Source organism: Scyliorhinus canicula, chromosome 1 (assembly GCF_902713615.1).
Source record: "Scyliorhinus canicula chromosome 1, sScyCan1.1, whole genome shotgun sequence".
In the NCBI taxonomy this organism is placed as follows: Eukaryota; Metazoa; Chordata; class Chondrichthyes; order Carcharhiniformes; family Scyliorhinidae; genus Scyliorhinus; species Scyliorhinus canicula.
Window position 1 is genome coordinate 242,879,036 of NC_052146.1, and position 19,155 is coordinate 242,898,190.

The 19,155-nt window shown below is 44.9% G+C and overlaps 1 protein-coding gene across 47 annotated transcripts in view; it reads left to right on the plus strand.

Annotated features, from left to right (window-relative positions):
- Positions 1 to 19,155, plus strand: part of nrxn1a (neurexin 1a) — a 2,342,145-nt gene that overhangs the window by 309,166 nt on the left and 2,013,824 nt on the right. For 37 of the 47 annotated variants that reach the window (XM_038810283.1, XM_038810313.1, XM_038810330.1 and 34 more), the window contains one exon: positions 15,372 to 15,389. The exons of the other annotated variants lie outside the window; for them this stretch is intronic. In XM_038810283.1, coding sequence (XP_038666211.1) covers positions 15,372 to 15,389 — 18 coding nt within the window. The remainder of the gene's footprint in view (positions 1 to 15,371; positions 15,390 to 19,155) is intronic. 47 annotated transcript variants of the gene reach the window in all.

Genomic DNA, 19,155 nt, shown 5'->3' on the forward strand with positions numbered 1-19,155 from the left:
TGTGTGGCTGGAACAGTCGTTCGCAGGTCTCTATTCATGAGGAGTTGAGCCGGAGACATACCAGTGGACAGAGGGGTTGCCCTATACGCCAACAACGCAAGCTTGAAGTCAGAAGCAGAGTCTGCAGACTTGCAGAGCAGTTGCTTCACTATATGGACCCCTTTCTCAACCTTCCCGTTGGACTGCAGATAGTATGGGCTTGAGGTAATGTAGTTGAATTATTACGACTTGGCAAAATTAGACCACTCTTGGCTGTGGAAGCAGGGACCATTGTCACTCATGACAGTGAGTGGAATACCATGCCTGGCAAATGTCTCCTTGCAGGCCTTGATGACTGCAATTTTGTTTGAGTAGGCTGGAAACGCTGGCAGGTCACACAATTGAGAACCATGTTGGATATGTCCTGGCTGATTCCAGGCCAATAAACAGCCAGTTGGGCCCTGCACCTAAACTTTTCGACACATAGGTGTCCCTCGTGGATTTGTTTGAACACTAAGCTCTGCAGATTATGAGGAATACTGATATGACCTAGCTTGAGGAGGAACCCCTTGATGACTGTCAAGTCGTCCTTCACATTAAAGAACTAAGGGCATTGCCCTTTTTGCCAGCCATTTGCAAGGTGGTGCATTACACGCTGCAGAAGAGGGTCTTTCGCAGTCTCTTCACAGATGCTGATCACTCTTTCATCTGAGGCCGGGAGGTTGCTGGCACACAGCTGCACCTGTGCCTCAATCTGGCGGATGAAGTCAACCTGTTCACAGGGCGAGATGATGGAGCAGGACAGGGCATCCGCAATTATCAGCTCCTTGCCTGGTGTGTATACTAACTCAAAATCGTACCTTTGGAGTCGAAGGAGAATGCGCTGGAGCCTGGGCGTCATGTCATTCAAGTCCTTATGAATGTGATCAATCACATGTGAATGTTGGTCGACCGTAGACATAGTCATGGACCTTTACAATGCCGGTTAGGAGGCCTAGGCACTCTTTTTCTATCTGGGCGTACCTCTGTTCAGTAGGAGTCATGGCCCTTGACGAATAAGAAACTGGAGCCCAGGACAAGGAGTCATCCCTCTGGAGGAGCACCGCACCAATGTCGTCCTGGCTTGCGTCCGTGGAGATTTTTGTTTCCCTGTCCGGGTCAAAAAACGCGAGTACTGGTGCAGTGGTGAGCTTTGATTTGAGCTCGAGCCACTCTGCTTGATGTGTGGGTAGCCACTGGAATGCAATGGACTTCTTCACCAGATGCCTGAGAGCCGTGGTGTGTGAGGCCATGTTGGGAATGAATTTTCCCAAGAAGTTCACCATTCCGAGGAAGCGTAGTACCGCCTTTTTGCCTTCCGGGGTCTTCATGACGTTAATGGCCTTGACCTTGTCCGAATCTGGTCGCACACCCTGCTGGGATATCTGGTCGCCCAAGAACTTGATGGATGACATGCTAAAGGAGCACTTGGCCTTGTTCAGCTTGAGGCTGTTTGCATGGACACATCAAAAGACTCGTTTGAGACGAGGTATGTGTTCCTCTGGGGTGATTACATCATCTACGTAGACACACACACCCTCAATGCCCTCCATCATCTGCTCCATGATCCTGTGGAAGATTTCAGCAGCTGAGACAATGCCGAATGGCATACGGTTATAACCGTACCTGCCTCATGGTGTGTTGAATGTGCAGAGCTTCCTGCTGGACCCATCCAGTTGTATCTGCCAAAAACCACACGATGCATCTAGCTTCTTGAAGAATTTGGCGTGTGCCATCTCACTGGTCAGTTCCTCCCGCTTCGGTGTCGGGTAGTGTTCTCGCATTATGTTCTGGTTAAGATCTTTGGGATCTATGCATATCCGCAGCTCTCCTAAGGGCTTCTTCACACAGACCATCGAGCTGACCCAGTCAGTCGGTTACGTCACTTTGGAGATGATGCCCTGGTCTTGGAGCTCTAGTAGCTGTGCCTTTAAACGTTCCTTCAGAGGAGCCGGCACCTGGCATGGTGCATGGATTACAGGCGTGGCATCAGGCCTGAGTAGGATCTTGTAGCAGTAAGGCAAAGTACCCATTCCATCAAACACATCCGGATATTGAGCAAGAATGTCATCAATGTCAGCCTGAAGATCCACATTAGAAGAAGACATGGTATGGACTCGCTGTACGAGGTTGAGTAGCTTGCATGCATGGGCACCAAGCAGGGATGCCTTATCAGGCTTAACAATTTTGAATCGCAGTGTGACATTGGTGGTCTTGTTGGAGACGAATAGATGACAAGATCCTAGTGCAGTTGTGGCATTGCCATTATAATCGAGGAGCTGGCAGGCTAGCAGAAGAATTTTGGGTTGCTTTTTAATGCGGTCAAAATCAGCTTGAGAGATGAGATTGGCAGAAGCACCAGTGTCCAGCTTGAACTGTATGCTGCATTGATTTACGTGTATGACAGCACGCCATTCGTCGGCGGAATCCACATTGAGGATAGATAGGCGTCTTGCTGAATTTGAAGAGTCATACTCACATGTAGTGATGATGCCCACACGATAGGGGGACTCCAGGCAGTCGTCCTCCGGATCCGTAGTGATACCAGGATCAGAATCCAGTAAACCTTGCTGTACACATTGAAAGCGCTTGCGTTGAAATTGGGATCGCTGACCCTTGACTGGTGGTGCAGACTTGCACAAGGCTGCATGATGTCCAGGCTTCCCGCAATTTAAACATTGCCTGCCTTTTGCAGGGCACTGCCGCCTTAAGTGGGTGGTGCCGTAGTTCGGGCACATCATGACTCTCTGCCTCGTGGGAGGCAAGTTTTTCGTATTCTGCCGATTTGAAACGGGAGTACCGATTTCTCGCATGCTCATGCACTTAACACATCTCGATTGCAACCGGCAGGGTCATGTGCTTAATTTTGAGGAGTTGCTCCCACAAGGAATCGGAGTGCACCCCAAACACAATTCCATCCCTGATGATGGAATCAGCGGTTTCACCATAATTGCAGGACTGCGCTAATATACGGAGATGAGTTAGAAAGGATTGACAAGGTTCATCCTGACCCTGAAGGCGTTGCTGGAAGATATAGTGCTCAAAGCTCTCGTTTGTTTCAACTTCACAGTGACTGTCGAACTTCTCCAAAACGGTCTTGAATTTGGTCTTGTCCTGGCTGTCGGTAAAATTAAGCGAGTTAAAAATCTGGATGGCTTGGTCCCCCGCAGTTGATAGGAGCAGCGCGATTTTTCTGGCATCGGACGCACTTCGAGGTCTGAGGCCTCAATGTAGAGAAGGAACCGTTGCTTGAAGACCCGCCAGTTGGCGCCGAGATTGCCGGAGATCCGTAGCTGTGGAGGGGCCTGCATCATTTCCATGCCGCTGGAAGGCACTTGCTGGTCGTCACGGAATCACTCGAGGTAAACCACTTTGAGAATGTAGACTACTGGTATCATATCGTGTTAATCACCCTGGGACTGCAATTGGATGTAGTTGTACTTGAAAGTAGATTCCAAATGTTGATGTTAGTTCAACACGCTTTACTGAACTTGTTAAGCAATGCACATAGTTTGCTGTGGGTTTGACACTCTACTAATCTAAGCATGCTAACTATAACTAACTAGAACAGACTAGCTGTGAGCCACGTGTAGAAGGTGCTAACTGATATATACACCCTGACTGTCACTACAGTTGTCCCCAGTGGAAAGAGGCAGAGTGTTGATGCCTCGTGTGTTTTATAGTGAGAGACCACCTTCTAGTGTTCTGCCTGGTGATTGGTTGTGTTCTGTCCTGTGTGTTGATTGGCTGTACTGGGTGTCTGTCACTGCCTGTCTGTATCACATTATGTGCATGAGTGCATATCATGGCAAGAATATTTCATTCAATGCCAGACCATGCACAGAAAATGAAATGAAGAGAAGTCAAGAGGATGGGTTTAAAAGAGGATAAAAAACAAAAAGTACTGAATTTTTCAAGAAATCTTCAACAATAAAAATATAAAGGAATGAAATACGACACTTGTGCCAGAGAGGTTGATTAATGGGCCAAAACTCAACCATCTTCAGCTGCTTCATCGGTGACCTTCATCAATCATATTCCTTCCAACATAAGGTCAGATGTGGGGTGATCGCTGATGATTGCACAGTGTTCACAACTCCTCAGTCTCTGAAGCAATCCACATACAAATGCAGCAACACGTGGACAATATCCAGGCTTGGGCTAAGAAGTGGCAAGTAACATTCATGCTACTCAAGTGCTGGGCAATGACCATCTTGAACAAGAGAGAATGAAACAATTGCCCCTTGACACTCAATGGCATTACCATCACTGAATCCCTCACTAACAATATCCTTTGGGTTACCATTGACCACAAATTAAACTGGACAAACCATATAAGTACTGTAGCAATAAGAGCAGGTCAGAGCCGAAGAATCCTGCATCAAATAACTCAACTCCTAACTCTCCAATGCCTGTCCACCATCGTGTGATGGAATAAACCCCACTTACCTGGATGTGTGAAGCTCCAACAACACTCAGGAACCTCAACACCATCCAGGACAAAGCAGCTGGCTTGATTGCCACCCCTGCCATAAGCATTCACTCCCTCCACCACTGACGCACAGTAGCAGCAGTGTGTACCATCTACAAGATGCACTGCAGGAACTCACCAAAGCTCCTTTTGTAGCACCTTCCAAGCCCATAACAAGTACCATCTCGAAGGACAAAGGTAGTAGATATATGGGAACACCAGCACCTGGAGGTTCCTCTCCAAGTCAGTCACCATCCTGAATTGGAAATATATCACCGTTCCTTCACTGTATCTGGGTCAAAATCCTGGAACTTGCTCCCTATTAGCACAGTAGGTATCCCCACACCACAAGGAGTACCGCAGTTCAAGAAGACAGCTTGCCACCACCTTCTGAAAAATGAAAATGAATGAAATGAAAATCGCGTATTGTCACAAGTAGGCTTCAATGAAGTTACTGTGAAAAGCCCCTAGTCGCCACATTCCGGCGCATGTCCGGGGAGGCTGGTACGGGAATTAAACCGTGCTGCTGGCCTGCTTGGGCTGCTTTAAAAGCCAACGATTTAGCCCAGTGAGCTAAATCAGGCCCTGAAGTGTAATTTGCGATGGACAACAAATACTGGCCTCGCCTAGGTCTACAGCTTCTTGATTATCATGGTTAACTGCATATGTGCAGATTGCAGAAGTTGCTGCCCAATTTGTTCGTTAAGGACAGTGAGCGTACAGAGCCTTCATGTTACTTTTAAGGCAAATTTCAGACCATTATTTTCATTGAGTCACTATAGCACAGAAGTGGGCCATTCAGCCCATCGAGTGCATGCGGAAATAAATAATAATGATGCTTTGTGTAAAGTGACTAATTTGCTCTGAAGGTGAAAAGTAATTGTCTGGCACCTGGCACGTTGCATGTAAAATGAGAACCTTGAAGGTAGTTGTGCAAAATCCACGAAAAAGGCTTGCAACAATTTTTCACTGTTTGTTATTATACGTTTGGTTATTAAGAGTCACGTTATTTCAATTTCTTTCTATTCATTTATCACGTTGATCTCTGTGAGAGCTAATTAACCCAACATCTCCTGCATTATACAGTAGTAAGACTTCAAGAAGTGTTCCATTGCTTGTAAAGCACTGGATTCCCTAAGGTTATGAAAGGTGCTCTGTAAATGCAAGTTCTTTATTTCACCCAGTCACCTCTTACAATAGAATGCATATTTTGGTCCATCTCCCTTCATGCAATCCCACCAAATTTCAGCTAATTTGCCAAGATGACCAGTCATACTTTTATGTGCCTTCATTTGTCAGATCCATGAGGTTCCCTCAGTAGGAGCTTTTGGCAGCTTGGGATTCTTTATTATTCAAAGCTCTTGGCTTCAAAGTCTTTCCCTTTCATAGTCTAGACAAGAGTTTCAGGCCAATCTGATGGTCTTGCATGCTACTTTCCGTTCACCATTCATGTCTATGCCATTTGTATTGCTGTCTTCTGCTAACCTCTTTTCATTAGCAGGACTTGTCAATCCATGGCTAGTTTCCTTTTCTAAGGTGTAGGCATGATGACTGTCTACAACATGTGCCCCCTTGCTGCTAATATCTTGCTTGAACAAATATTTTTAGCTAACTCTGTGGCCTTCATTATGACCATTGCTTCTTCACTAAGGACAAGTTGGTCCAACATTTTCACTTGGCGGACATAGTGGGTGCAATTCTCTGGCCTTGTTGCATTCCCACCTAAGCGAAACGGGGCCAATGAATCATGGGAGAGGCCAAAAATGAGAAAGATGCCAGGTGCCTAACAGTTTATAATGCAACTGGCCCACGCCCATAGGCGAAATCGGGATCTCGCCATAGCGTGGCGAAAAACCAATCATCACCACTTTAGCCCTATTTCCATACAATCAATGGAAGCCACCCCAAATCCAATGGTCTCCATGATTCATCGGCCTCCCCAGCAAGTGGTCACGCTGGCACCAATTAGTACTCCTTTTTAAAAATGTGAACCTGGCGAAAGTGCTTCTGTGTGGAGCTGAGGAAATGAGTTGCAATCTTTGCTCACAGGCAAAGAGCCCGGGGGCGCTGGGCTTGCCACCCCAGTGTTTGGCAAGTATGTATCACAGATTGTGGAGACTTACTAGTTGCAACATTCTTGAAGTTTAGGTTTATTTTTCACACATATGGGTGCTGAATGGAGGTCAGCTGACAGCGTTGGTTTGGCAAAGCCCAGCTATGCTGAAACCAGAACTCTGACAAGGCCTGAACAAATAGTGGATTAATAGTAAAAGTGTAGATTGATGGGGATTTGATTGAGATCTATTTGACAATGATGGCTGGATTAAATTAAAATATGTGGACAGGGCTACCTCCCCTATATTCTGCACTATAAAAATTTTGTGAGGGATTCTCCGTTGTCTGACGCCAAAATCGTAATTGGCAATCGGGCGGAGAATCGATTCTGACGCCAGAATCGGGGCTGGCGTCGGTTTTACTCTGGTTTGCGATTCTCCGCCCCCTCCAAACCGGCATCATCGTGACGCGTGCAATCACAATGCCGTTGGCGTCTCATTGGCTGGCTTCCTCGCAATGCTCTGACCCCGATGGGCTGAGTCCCTGACTGCATGAGACACATGAGATCTCAGTCAACATGCCGGCTGTGGACTGTTTCCAAGCCGCCATACTCAGCCGGGATCCGTGCCGCTGGCCGGGTGGGGGCATCTGTCAGGGCTGGGGGACCTGGTGGTGGTTGGCTGGGGGGCGGCCAGAGGGTGGGCTATGGGGTCGCGGTCGACCGGATAGGTTTAGCGCACGGCCGGCGCGATGTTGTATGGCGCGACCGGTGCAAGTCATCAGCCGTGTACATGCGTGGCCCAGTCATTCTCCGGCCATTTTTGCCATAGGCAGCAGGTGTTTCAGTCGGCTCCAGTACTAGCCCCTCACCCGTACCGGAATCGGTGAGGTGTCCCCACTGAATTTCCTGTCACGAAAGTCGACACATTCTCCACTGGCATCAGCACTTAGTCTCCAGAACGGAGAATCCAGTCTGATGTTTAGCCTTTGACACATTGCTCCCTATTCATTTTAATAACTCACAATATGGATGTGATTGAAAACAAAATGTCATCTGTTCAGTGGAATATGAGCAATTATCAGAGGTTAGCACCCTGTTTTTCTACACGACAATTGCCATTTTGATATTTTGCTAAAGAGAAATGGGTAGAGTGAGTGGGCAGCTTCACGGGATTCACAGGTTTTCAAGTGATGTAGGGGTCATGGATGGCGTATCCTCCACTTTCTAGACAGTCCATGTCAGCTCTGAGATATACTGTAACCAAAGGGATTTCCCTCCCTTAATATCCAGGTGGTATTTTGTTTTAGCGTGTGCACTAATCACTAAGCTAGACAATAGCTTCCACAGTGGCTAAATAGAGCTCCGTGAGCCCTCCACTGAATTTTGACAGGGGGCAGTCTTCAGTGAATCATTTAGTGGGGTGAACCATTGCTGCAATCCGGGTTCCGTGCAATGTCCAATTTGTGACAATTTGCTGTACGAAGGCCTGGGCCAGTGCGATTAAAGCTGGGCGGGCTGTGGGATCTGTGATGAAGATGTGGTTTTAAATGGTGGCGGGTTGGTTCCATTCCGGCTGCTGAAGGGCTTCTGCTGTTATTCATTAGTACAGTGGTCTTAGCAGTACAGGTCTATGATCAAATGCAATAATCTTCCCTCTAACACAGTCATTTTCAAAGTCAGGGTTGCAACCCATGAGTGGGTCGCGGGCAGCTGTCGCTACGGTCGCTGGGTCAACGGTTGCGGTGTTCCCTATCGCAGGAAGAAGTGCCCAACAGCCGCTACCGGATTTTAAATATGTCAGCCGAGACCTGCTATCAGAATGCCAGCTGTCCCACGCATACATGCCCCCTCAGCGGTGCGCAGGCCCGGAACACAGTGAGGCAGACTGCCTCCTCCTGAAGTCAGCGGCTGACCAAGGAGCAGATTCATTGAAAAAAATTGATGGAGTCTTCTCTCCAAAAGCGGCGGCAGAGAGCAGTCAGGCGTCCCGTACATCATTTCTCTGGGCACGGGAGAGATTCCTCCATTTTGTAGCTGCCAGCAGTGCTGGTGCCAGGGCCTCTGATGAACAACCCATGAAGAAGAAGCTGAAAGCAGGAACAAAGCAATATAAAGATGATTTCTTGAGGTATGGGTTTATTAATTGTGCCATTGGAAATCAGGTGCAAAGTTTATTTGTGTTGTATGCAGGGGAGTATTGGCAAATGAAAGATTAAAACCCTCAAAAGTTCAAAGGCATTTCAAGACTAAGCTTGGTGAGTTCGAGGACAAACCTCTTGATTTTATTCAACGGATGCAGTGAAATCTTAAATCTTCAGCTGATGTCCTTAGCAGAAATGTAATATTGAATGACAAAGCAAGTGAGATTGTGAGGACTCACCTATCACATTAAAGGTAAGCAAAAATGGTATGTCTTGAAGTTCAGGCAGTGTGGATCACAAAGTTCGGGTGGCGTGGGTCGCAAAGGTTGGTCGGCCTGGGTCCCGAAGGATGACCCGTAGGTAAAAATGGGTTCAGGGCAAAAAAGTTTGAAAAACACTGCTCTCACACAATGTTCCCTCTAGGTTGTGGAACTATATGATCCAAAAGACCTTGCTCAGGCGTACACATGTATGCATGGCAGAGGAAAACAATTTAGAGGGGACGCACACTTAAGTTCATCAACTCTGCTCTTAAGAACAAATTAAGAACTGATATTGATCAATTCATGCAAGTCAGTGGCCAGTATCCTGGTAGTGGTCACAACGTCTTTATTCTGCAGCAGACTAGTGCCATCTGCAATTGAGCCACATGACAAACAAGATGATGGTCACAGGGCAACAAGGGCTATCCTTTGATAACATTGCTCGTGACACAGGTGCATAACCCACACAAAAATGGGCAGCATGCTTACAATGAAAGCCATGCTGCCACAGAATATGTGATAGAGCAGGCCTTTGGGGTGCTAAACCAATGTTTCTGCTGCCCAGACTGCTCAGGAGGAGTTCTGCAGTATGCAGCAGAGTGCAGGTCAAGACATGTGACAGTCTAGTGCATGCTTGACAATCTTTCCATTATCAGGACACGTAATCTTGCAATTAGCTGTATCGAAACCAGCTAAGGAAGGGACAGAAGCAGAGGATGAAGCAAAAGGGGGGAGACAACCACACAATCCCTTTCTGGTCAGGTTGTCTGTGAGCAATTCCTCATTCAGCTGCATCTTACCTTCCTTCTGAGACTGGACATGATAGCACCAGCTTCACCACAATGCAACATTTTAAGTCAGCACAAGATAAACATTAATGGGGCTGGTTTAGCTCAGCGGGCTAGACAGCTGGTTTGTGACGCAAAGCAAGGCCAGCAGCGCGGGTTCAAATCCCGAACCGTCCCGAACCGACTTACCCGAACAGGCGCTGGAATGTGGCGACCAGGAGCTTTTCACAGTAACTTCATACTTGTGACAATAAAAGGTTATTATTATTCTAAAAAAAATCATAACTGAAACCATACCATTTTGTGTAGAAACATGTACCCTTGTGCATTCCTTTTGTGCTGATCTTCTATGTGCATTTTCTGTATTATTTATTCTCTGCAGTGCCACCCAAATAACTGTAGCATAGCTGGCAGAAAGCTGCTGACTTTCAGTGGGGAGACTGCAAGTTGCTGTGCAGGACAATCCTGTGCAGTTTTGGCCAGTGAAAAGCCAGCATTGGACTACAACATCTCAGCATGAGTGGCAGCAGTTTGAGCTGGCTGACTGACAGGCAACAACAAAGACATTGATAGACAGACAAAGGCATTGACAGAAGCATGATTTTTGTTTTTTTAATTTAGAATACGCAATTCATTTTTCCCAATTAAGGGCAATTTAGTGTGGCCAATCCATCTCACTTACCTTACCCTCCTGTGAGGTGAACCTGACATCTGCACTCCGCCAGTCCTCAATAATTTTACCCCCAGTCTAAGCACATGCTGATTCCATCTTTAGGCCATCATCTAAAGATGGGCCGAAGTCCCGCCGCTGACAGGCCTTTCCCGCCAGTGTGGTTTAAATCACCTCTGGTACCAGTGGGATTGGCGGCACGGGCGGGCTCCGGGGTCCTGGGGGGCCGCGAGACGATCTGACCCTGGGGGCTGTCCCCACGTTGGCCTGGCCCGCGATCGGGGCCCACCGATTGGCGGGCGGGCCTGTGCCGTGGGGGCACTCTTTTTCTTCCTCCCCTGCCATGGCCTTCACCATGGCGGAGGCGGAAGAGACCCCCTCCACTGCGCAGGCACCGGTATGACATCAGCAGCCGCTGACGCTCCGGCGCAGGCGTGGACTTACGCCGGCCGGCGAATTCCTTTAGGCCCCAGCTGGCGTGGCATCAAAGGCCGTTCACGCCAGCCGGTGAGGTGGAAACCACTCCGGCTCGGTCCTAGCTCCTCAATGTAAGGGCTTGGCCCCTAATGGTGGGGAGAATTCCGCACCTTTGGGGCGGCCCGACGCCGGAGTGGTTCATGCCACTCCGACACGCCGGGACCCCTGCCCCGCCCGGTAGGGGACAATCCCGGCCGTGGACTAGAAATACCGATATTTGGGAGGGGGGTCTCCCAGGCGATTGTGGGAGGCTCTGGCAGTGTGGTACCCTGGCACCCATGATGCTGCCCAGGCACTATGACATTGCCAACCAGGCACCCTGGCAGTGCCACCATGGCACCTTAAAATTGCCACCTGGGTGCCACCCTGATAATGCCAGGGGTCCCAGATGTCACTGACAGGATTCCAGGCTGGCAGTGCCAGGCTGCCATGGTGGTATCGACCTGTGGGTGCCCTGCCCATTTGAAGTGGGCTTGATTCGTGAGTTGGGGCATTGAAGGTGTCTGAAGGCTGCGGTGGGGGATCTAAAATCGGCACTCAGACCTCCTCCAGTCGTCAGTGCACGAAGTGAGCCTAAGTGCGGCTTTGACAGGGTAGTCCTCACCAAGGCCCAGAAATGAAGTAGACACTCATTTAAAATCAGGATCGTTCTCGGCGCTGTCAGCGGTAGGAAACACTGAGCTAAATGTGCCTGACATAGGACTCTTTTTCTGTTCGATCGTGCCCTTTAGAATTTTTCCTGTCGAGGGGAACTAAACCCTCTGGCAAGACTGGCTCCACCGAGATTGGGGCGCCCTTTTGAAAGGGTGCCCCCATCTGAAAGTGAGGTTGAGGGTCCCCAACATCCCCCACCCAAGGACAATGCAACCCCCACAGACATATGCAACACCCAGCCCTCAATCCCCAAGGGACAACCTCCCACTACATCACTAACAGTTGGTGCAACTCCCTCCCCCGCCTCCCAGGCTTGAGGGTGATCTTTCCCACACTCATCCATTGCCCCTCTACCCTCCCCCAACCCTCCAAATGAGAATACCCCGATATTAGGTCGTGGACCCCCCCCCCTCCCCCCCCCACCTTTAAGGCCCCCATTCTGTCGCTGCCCTTTCAGGGCCCCACCTTCACCCCACCACACACTTCATTCCTCCCCCATTACAGTAAATTACAACAAACCCCTTAAATAATTTGTAGAAGCCTGCTTGAATAAAGAACCAAGTTTTAGACCTACAGCAAAAGAATTGCTGAAGCATAAATTCATTGTACGAAATCTGCCCCCATTTCATGGGCATGGCTCCCCTTAGGCCTGACCCCTTTGAGGTGCCAACTTGACACCCTAGAAGTGCTAAACTGGCACTGCCCTGCCCTATCTTCAACCACCCAGGGGCTCCAATCGCCTCCCAGCCCTTGGCACGGCCTTCATGCCTGATCTCCATTTGTGGAGACCAGGACTAAAGCATGCCCAAGTGAGGTATTGTCAGAGCAGCTGGTGACTCCCGGGAGCCGAGGGAATGCAGCCTGAAACAGGCCTTGCATATTTAGACGAGCCTGATGGTTCATTTTAATATGATTCTCTAAATCATGCCCCGGAAGGACATGATCCAGATTGTACCGGGCATAGCGAGTTGTCTGACTGGTGATCAGTTCGCCGCCTGGCATCATGCCTGTTTTGGACCCCACCCCCGATGCATCTGGAACAACAGGATTGACTCCAGTCGCAACAATGGTGGGAAAATCGCACCTATAATGTCCAGTTATTTCAGCCACTGTTAGCTACGGTATTACAATGATAAATCCACTTTCTCCATAGGGCTAAGAACATGCAGCCATGCCTGTCGCTCTGCCGGTTAGCTCTTTCTACCACTAGTTATGTACATTACTCCTGCAAGATGAAGAGATATGTGTTAATGAGTGTGGTGTGGGTGTTGTGGTGGTCATAGTTGTACAGGGCCGGCCCAAGGTACCGGCAACTCGGGCAGTCGCCCGGGGCGCCATGTGTTAGGGGGCGCCAGAGACTCGGGCCGGTGCCAACCAGCGCATGCGCGGTGGCCGCCCTCCCGCGGTGGCCGCCCTCCCCAGGGTGGCCACCCTCCCCAAAGCGCCCCCCCCCCCAAAGCGGCCCCCCCCTCCGGCCGCCCCTCCGGCCTCCGCCCCCCCCCCCCCCCCCCCCCCAAGGGCACTGAAGTTCAGCCTGCCCGGGGCGCCAGCAACCCTAGGGCCGGCGCTGTAGTTGTATAACTGATAGAGTGTACAAGAGTGTATGATGTAGGTGCCAAGTTACTAGTAGTCTCTGTGAATATCTCACATCTCCCTCTGCTCAACCACCTCTACCAAATAATCCTGTGTAGTGTCAGTGAACCTTGGAGCATATTCTCTTCCCTATTGCACCTTAATTCACACGTCTTCCTGCGCAAGCTGTCACCTGCTTCAACCAGAATGCACCCTCCATCGCAATTTCCACTTTTATCTTTGAGAGCTATAAAATTTTGTCCCCTCTATGTCCAAATAAGGCTTAAAGTATCAATGGTGGGAAGGGAGGTTGTCCTCATTTATATTTTGGAGCACAACTTAGTTGTGGCATTATAGTTTACAACCCATTTCACAATTGTTCCTCTCTTACACATTGGTTGGAGAGCCCAAATAACAACACTATAATCATCTTATAGCAGAAGTAGTGACATCTCATTATATATTATGATCAAGTTCTGTCTAAGGCCTGTTAAATGAAATCATGCTTTAAGTTTTATAATCCAGATAAATAATTCAATTAGGAATTTATTTGTTAGTTTGACCACATTTTTATTGTAACTGTTAAAATTTGTTCAAACAGCATTAAGTTTAAAACTTTAAAATTAAAATACGATCTGAGTATAAGTTCTATTTAATTGTATCATGCATAAACAGCAATGTAAGCATCTAAAATTGTCAAATAATGTTTTCAACAATGGTTTGGAAAAATCATGTTCCATTAAGTGTCATTAATAGTTAGGTAATTAAGTAGAAACATTGAATGCATTGCAGCAATATTGTTGATTGTGGCCTGGGTTAATAGGTTAACATAAGTTTCTCTTATCAGTAATTATATTTGAGAGGCATACACCAGATATGTATTACATACAGTATAGAAGTAGCTCTGAAATCCAGCAAATTTTATCATTTGGTACAGAATAGCTCTCACTGCACTTCACCACTAACAAAACAAAGGAACATTTTCAACGGAAAATATGTTGATCTCTTGGGTATATCAGAAAGAATACTGTTTTAGCAAGATGGTGAAATTGTAAAAGTTCTATAAATTTAAAATAAACTTCAACCACAAGAAGTATAAACTGAAGACAAGTAGGCAGCTGGATTTTAACCATAATTCGAGACTTCAGTATATTACTTCATCTGCAGATGAAGTAATGTTATACTTGTATATAATTCTAAAATATTTCCTTTGTCTTATTTCACTGAAATGAATTGAATCTGTGATAAATGCACTATGAAAAATAGGTTTCCAGATATGTGTATTTGCAATAATTCATCTAGTGTCTTACATTTGACACAGAAAATGTACAATTGGCTACAAAACAAGGAAAAGCAAAGGCCATTTTAACTATGCATAAAACAAGTTTTTAACATACAGTGTAGTATTTAGATTTAAATTTAATGGTTGGACAAGGTAAATAGAGGGTTACATTTAAAAATGGGATACATTTCTTAAATTTTAATTTGTGAGGCAAAATATTGGGTGTGCTTGATAATAGGAATCAAAATCATGATGAGAGCATTACCAAGAGTTTTTGATTTGTGCAAAATACAAACTTAAGTAAGGGCTTGTTATTAAAACGGTACTGTTCATTAATGATCTGTCATGCAAGAAATTAAATCCAGTCTTTTCCCAAAAAATGTATACTGTAATACGCTCTGATGATTGTCTGAAAGCTTTTCAATATGTAGCAGACAATAAATGATAAATTATTACATCATGCAGTTCATAATTTGGGGTAAAATAAAGTTTACATGTCTTTGTTTTGATTTCTTTAATAAATTTTCCTAATGCACTATTTGCTATTTTCATAATTTTATGATCTTGTCAGTTAAATTCAACCAATTTTAAAAGATTGATTGAGAATGAATTCAAATGGGAAATACTAGAGCAACAACATTATGTCTATCATTACCAGCTTAGCCGTTTTCTGTCAGCTTTTTAATTATTTACAGACTTAAGCCCACGGAGGAAGCTGCTGTTAATGAATAATCATAATTTAGCAGATCTTATGTAATCACAAAATACTTTCCCTTCATAAATTCAAATTTTTCACATCATGCCAAAATTTGAAGAGCACTGCTTCCCTGGCACTTATTCCCCTTGAATGTTGGTTATGGAACACTTGCATGTTGTGTTTTAATGCCTTGCATGATCAGATCATGCAGAGGCAAATTCCAGTCTGCATGCCGCTTAATGAGTCTTTTTCCTTTTTCTCCTTTCCTGTCTGTGCACACAGAAGACAACTATGTTGAAGGTGGGTGCTTAACACAATTTATTTTCTTAAGCTCCTTTTACATGTGCTGGTAATGAGTAACATTGTAAAATAGAAACACTTCTTTTAAATGGTAAATGGTTTTAGTTAATTTTGTTCAATAACTGCTTTACAGATTAAAATGTAATGAACCTGTATGTTGCCAAGCAAGCTGTGTCTAAACATTAAACAGGGCATACATCTTAAAATACAACAGATGAAAACATACATCGTAAACTATATAGTGTATGTGTAATGTTAATCATAATTGACTGTGAGAATATTTCATGTTGTGAAAAATTTGTAATTTATCACCAAATGTGCATATTATTTTTTATTCACAAGAAAAGTATTTGCATGCAACAATCTACTTGTTTTTTGCCCATGCAGTCTTATTTTAAATTAACATGTAATGGTTTATCCTAATGTTTAAATCAGCAGTTTAAATATCAGTCCAGCAGGTGAGCAGACATTATTTGCAGACAACTATGTGTAGAAGAGTTTTCCTTCATTTGAAAATAAAAACAAAACCAGGATGATATTTTCTGCTCGAGTTTCCTTCAGACCACCTCAATTTTTTTTTGTCACCTTGTAACCGGATCTACAACCCTCATTCTGCCTACATATCTCTTTGCCTGACATATTGAGAATTACTTAAGTAGGAGGTTAAATTAAAACAAATTGGACATTGCAATGAAGCAGTGATAGAGGCCTAAAATGCCTGTGCGAAGTACTAAAGCATTTTTTTCTCAGTATTGAGGTCCGGTACAGGTAAAGTAATAGAGGGAGCAAATGTTCTCAGGTCATCACCATCACCCTAAATTTCTGTCAAAACTAGAGTGGTGAAGCAAGCAAAGGGCCAAAGATACATGGAAAATAAAGATTTTATTTAATCTCTTTAAAACACAACATAAATAGCTGTTGTACTGTCTTCCTCAGCCATGAAATACGAAAGATGATGCCATATTTGTTAATTTAGTACCCTTATTATTTTTCAGTGGATCTAAGTGGCCAAGTAAAGATGATTAAAAGATCACAAGAGACATCTAAATATTCATGATGAATCTTTCTAATAAAATTATCCATAGTTAATGAAACTATATTGAACTAAAATGAATTTGTGTTCAAAAGATTAAGTATGCCATAATAACGTGAATATTTATATTTGTAATATCTAATATTAACATGATTCTCCATCCAGATGTAATATATTGCCAAAAGTTACCAACAATGTATTTATATTGTGTCAGTAATATAATAAACATGCCAAGATGATTCACAGGTAGGTAATAAAGCAAAATTTGACAATGAACCGTGCAAGGTGATATTGGGGCAAAAGATGTGATCAAAGAGGTAAATTTGAAGATTGTCTTAAAGGAGAGATAAAGGGAAGCACTGTAGCACAGTGGAGGGCAGCTCGGTCGCACAGTGATTAGCACAGTTGCTTCACAGCTCAAGTATTCCAGGTTCGATTCCCAGCTTGGGTCACTGTCTGTAAGGAGTCTGCACGTTCTCCCCATGTCTGGGTGGGCTTCCTCCGGGTGCTCTGGTTTCCTCCCAAAGTCCAAAGATGTGTGGGTTAGGTGGATTGCCCTTGATGACCAAAAAAGGTTAAGTGGGGTTACAGGAATACGGTGGAGGCGTGGGCTTGAGCGGGCTCTCTTTCCAAGGCCCGGTGCACACATGATGGGCCAAATGGCCTCCTTCAGCACTGTAAGTACTATTATTCTATGATTCTATGTAAAATGGCTGGGAGGTTTAGAACAGGGATCCAGAGCTTATTTTCGAAGTAGCTGAAGGCATGGTTAATAATACTGTGTCAATAATATTAAAGAGTTAACCGTGTGGCTCAAAGACTGGTGTGGGAGAAATGAGTTTAAATTCATGGGACATTGGCACCAGTACTGGGAAAGGAGGGACCTGTTCTGATAAGACTGTCTTCACCTGAAACATACTGGGACCAGAGTCCTGGTGAATCACATAACTAGGGCTGTTGATAGGGCTTTAAACTAAATAGTGGCGGAGAATTCAGATGCATGGAAAATTAGAAAATCAAAGTTCAAGGAGAAGGTAGGAGTGCAGGTTAGTGATGAGGTAGATTGTTAACAGAAAATAAAAGGGACAGAACATGTGAACGTCATATTGCATCAAGAAATCAGAGCAGAGTAGGGAAATTTGATAACAGAATAAACTTAAAGCCTTTGTGTCTGAATACATGAAGCATTTGGAACAAAATTAATGAATTAGCAGTTCAAATAGAGACAAAGGCATATGATTTGGTGGCAATTATAGAGGCATGGTTACAAGGAGTCGCGATCTCGGAGTTGAATATCCAAGGGTACCCAGTATTTCAGAAGGATAGACAGAAAGGAAAAGGAAATGGAGTAGCTTTGCTAGTAAAGGAAAGGATCAGTGCTGTAGTATAGGCGCGAGAAATCAAAATGTGGAATCAGTCTGGGCAGAAATAAGAAATAGCAAAGTAAGGAAGTTCCTGGTGGGGTGAATCTATAGGTCCCCAAACTGTGATTCTGCAGTATAAACCAGGAAATATTGAAGGCTTGTAGGAAAGGTATGACAATAATCATGACTGATTTTGATATCCATATAGAGTGGATGAATTAAATTGGCAATGGGATCCTTGAAGAAGAGTTCATTGAATGTCTTACATTTCTTGGAGCAATATGTTGTGGAACCAACCAGGGAGTCGGCTGTTCTGGATTTGGTATGTAATAATGTGGTGGGATTAATTAATGACCTCATAGTTAAGGATCGCCTTGGGAAGCGTGATCATTGCATGATTGAATTAAAATTCTGTTTGAGGGCGAGAAACTGGAGACCCACACTTTCCTTCTGGAGTTAAACAAAAGCAATTAGGTCAGCATGAGGACCTATTTGGCCCTAGTGGACTGTGTAGAAAGATTAAAAAGTGGGACAGTTGATGAACAGGGGCAGTTCATTCATTCCTCCCAACTAAAATATATTCCAGAGAGGAAGAAAGATTGTAAGAGAGACTAAAAACATCCATGGCTAAGCAAGGAAGTTAAAATTTAGTTAAAAAACAAGGCATACCATATTGCAAAGGCCTGTGACAGGCTGGAAGATAGGGAAACTTTTGAAGATCAACAAAGGGTTACAAAGAAAGTAATAAAAAGAGCAAAAGTAAATTAAGACAGAAAACTAGCGCAAAATATAAAAAGGATAGTGAAAGCTTCTATAAGTATATAAAAGGGAAGAGAGTAGCTAAAGTGAATGTTGATCCTTGGAGGATGAGACCGGGGAGTTAATAGTGGGGAATAAAGAAATAGTGGAGATACTAAATCAGTGTTTTCCCTCATGTTTCACAGTGGAGGACACCAGTACCATCCCATGCAGAGGCAATAGAAAGAGAGGAACTTAAAATAATCATCATCAATAGGGAAAAAGTACTGATCAATCTATTGGGATTGAAGGCAGACTAGTCCCCATGGTCTGATGGCCTACATCCTAGGGTCTTAAAGGAAGTGGTGGTGGAGATAGTGAATTGATTGGGCATAATATTGCAAAATTCCCTGGACGGGGGAAAGATTCCAATGGATTTTAAAAATACTAATGTAACACCCTTATTCAAAAAGGGAGAGAGTCAGAAAGTAGGAAACGATAGACCAGTTAGTTTAACATCTGCAATTGGGAAATTGTTATAATCCATTACTCAGGAAATAATAACAGGAAATTTAGAAAGTCAAACGCAATCCATCAGAGTCAGCATGGTTTAATGAAGAGTAGATCGTGT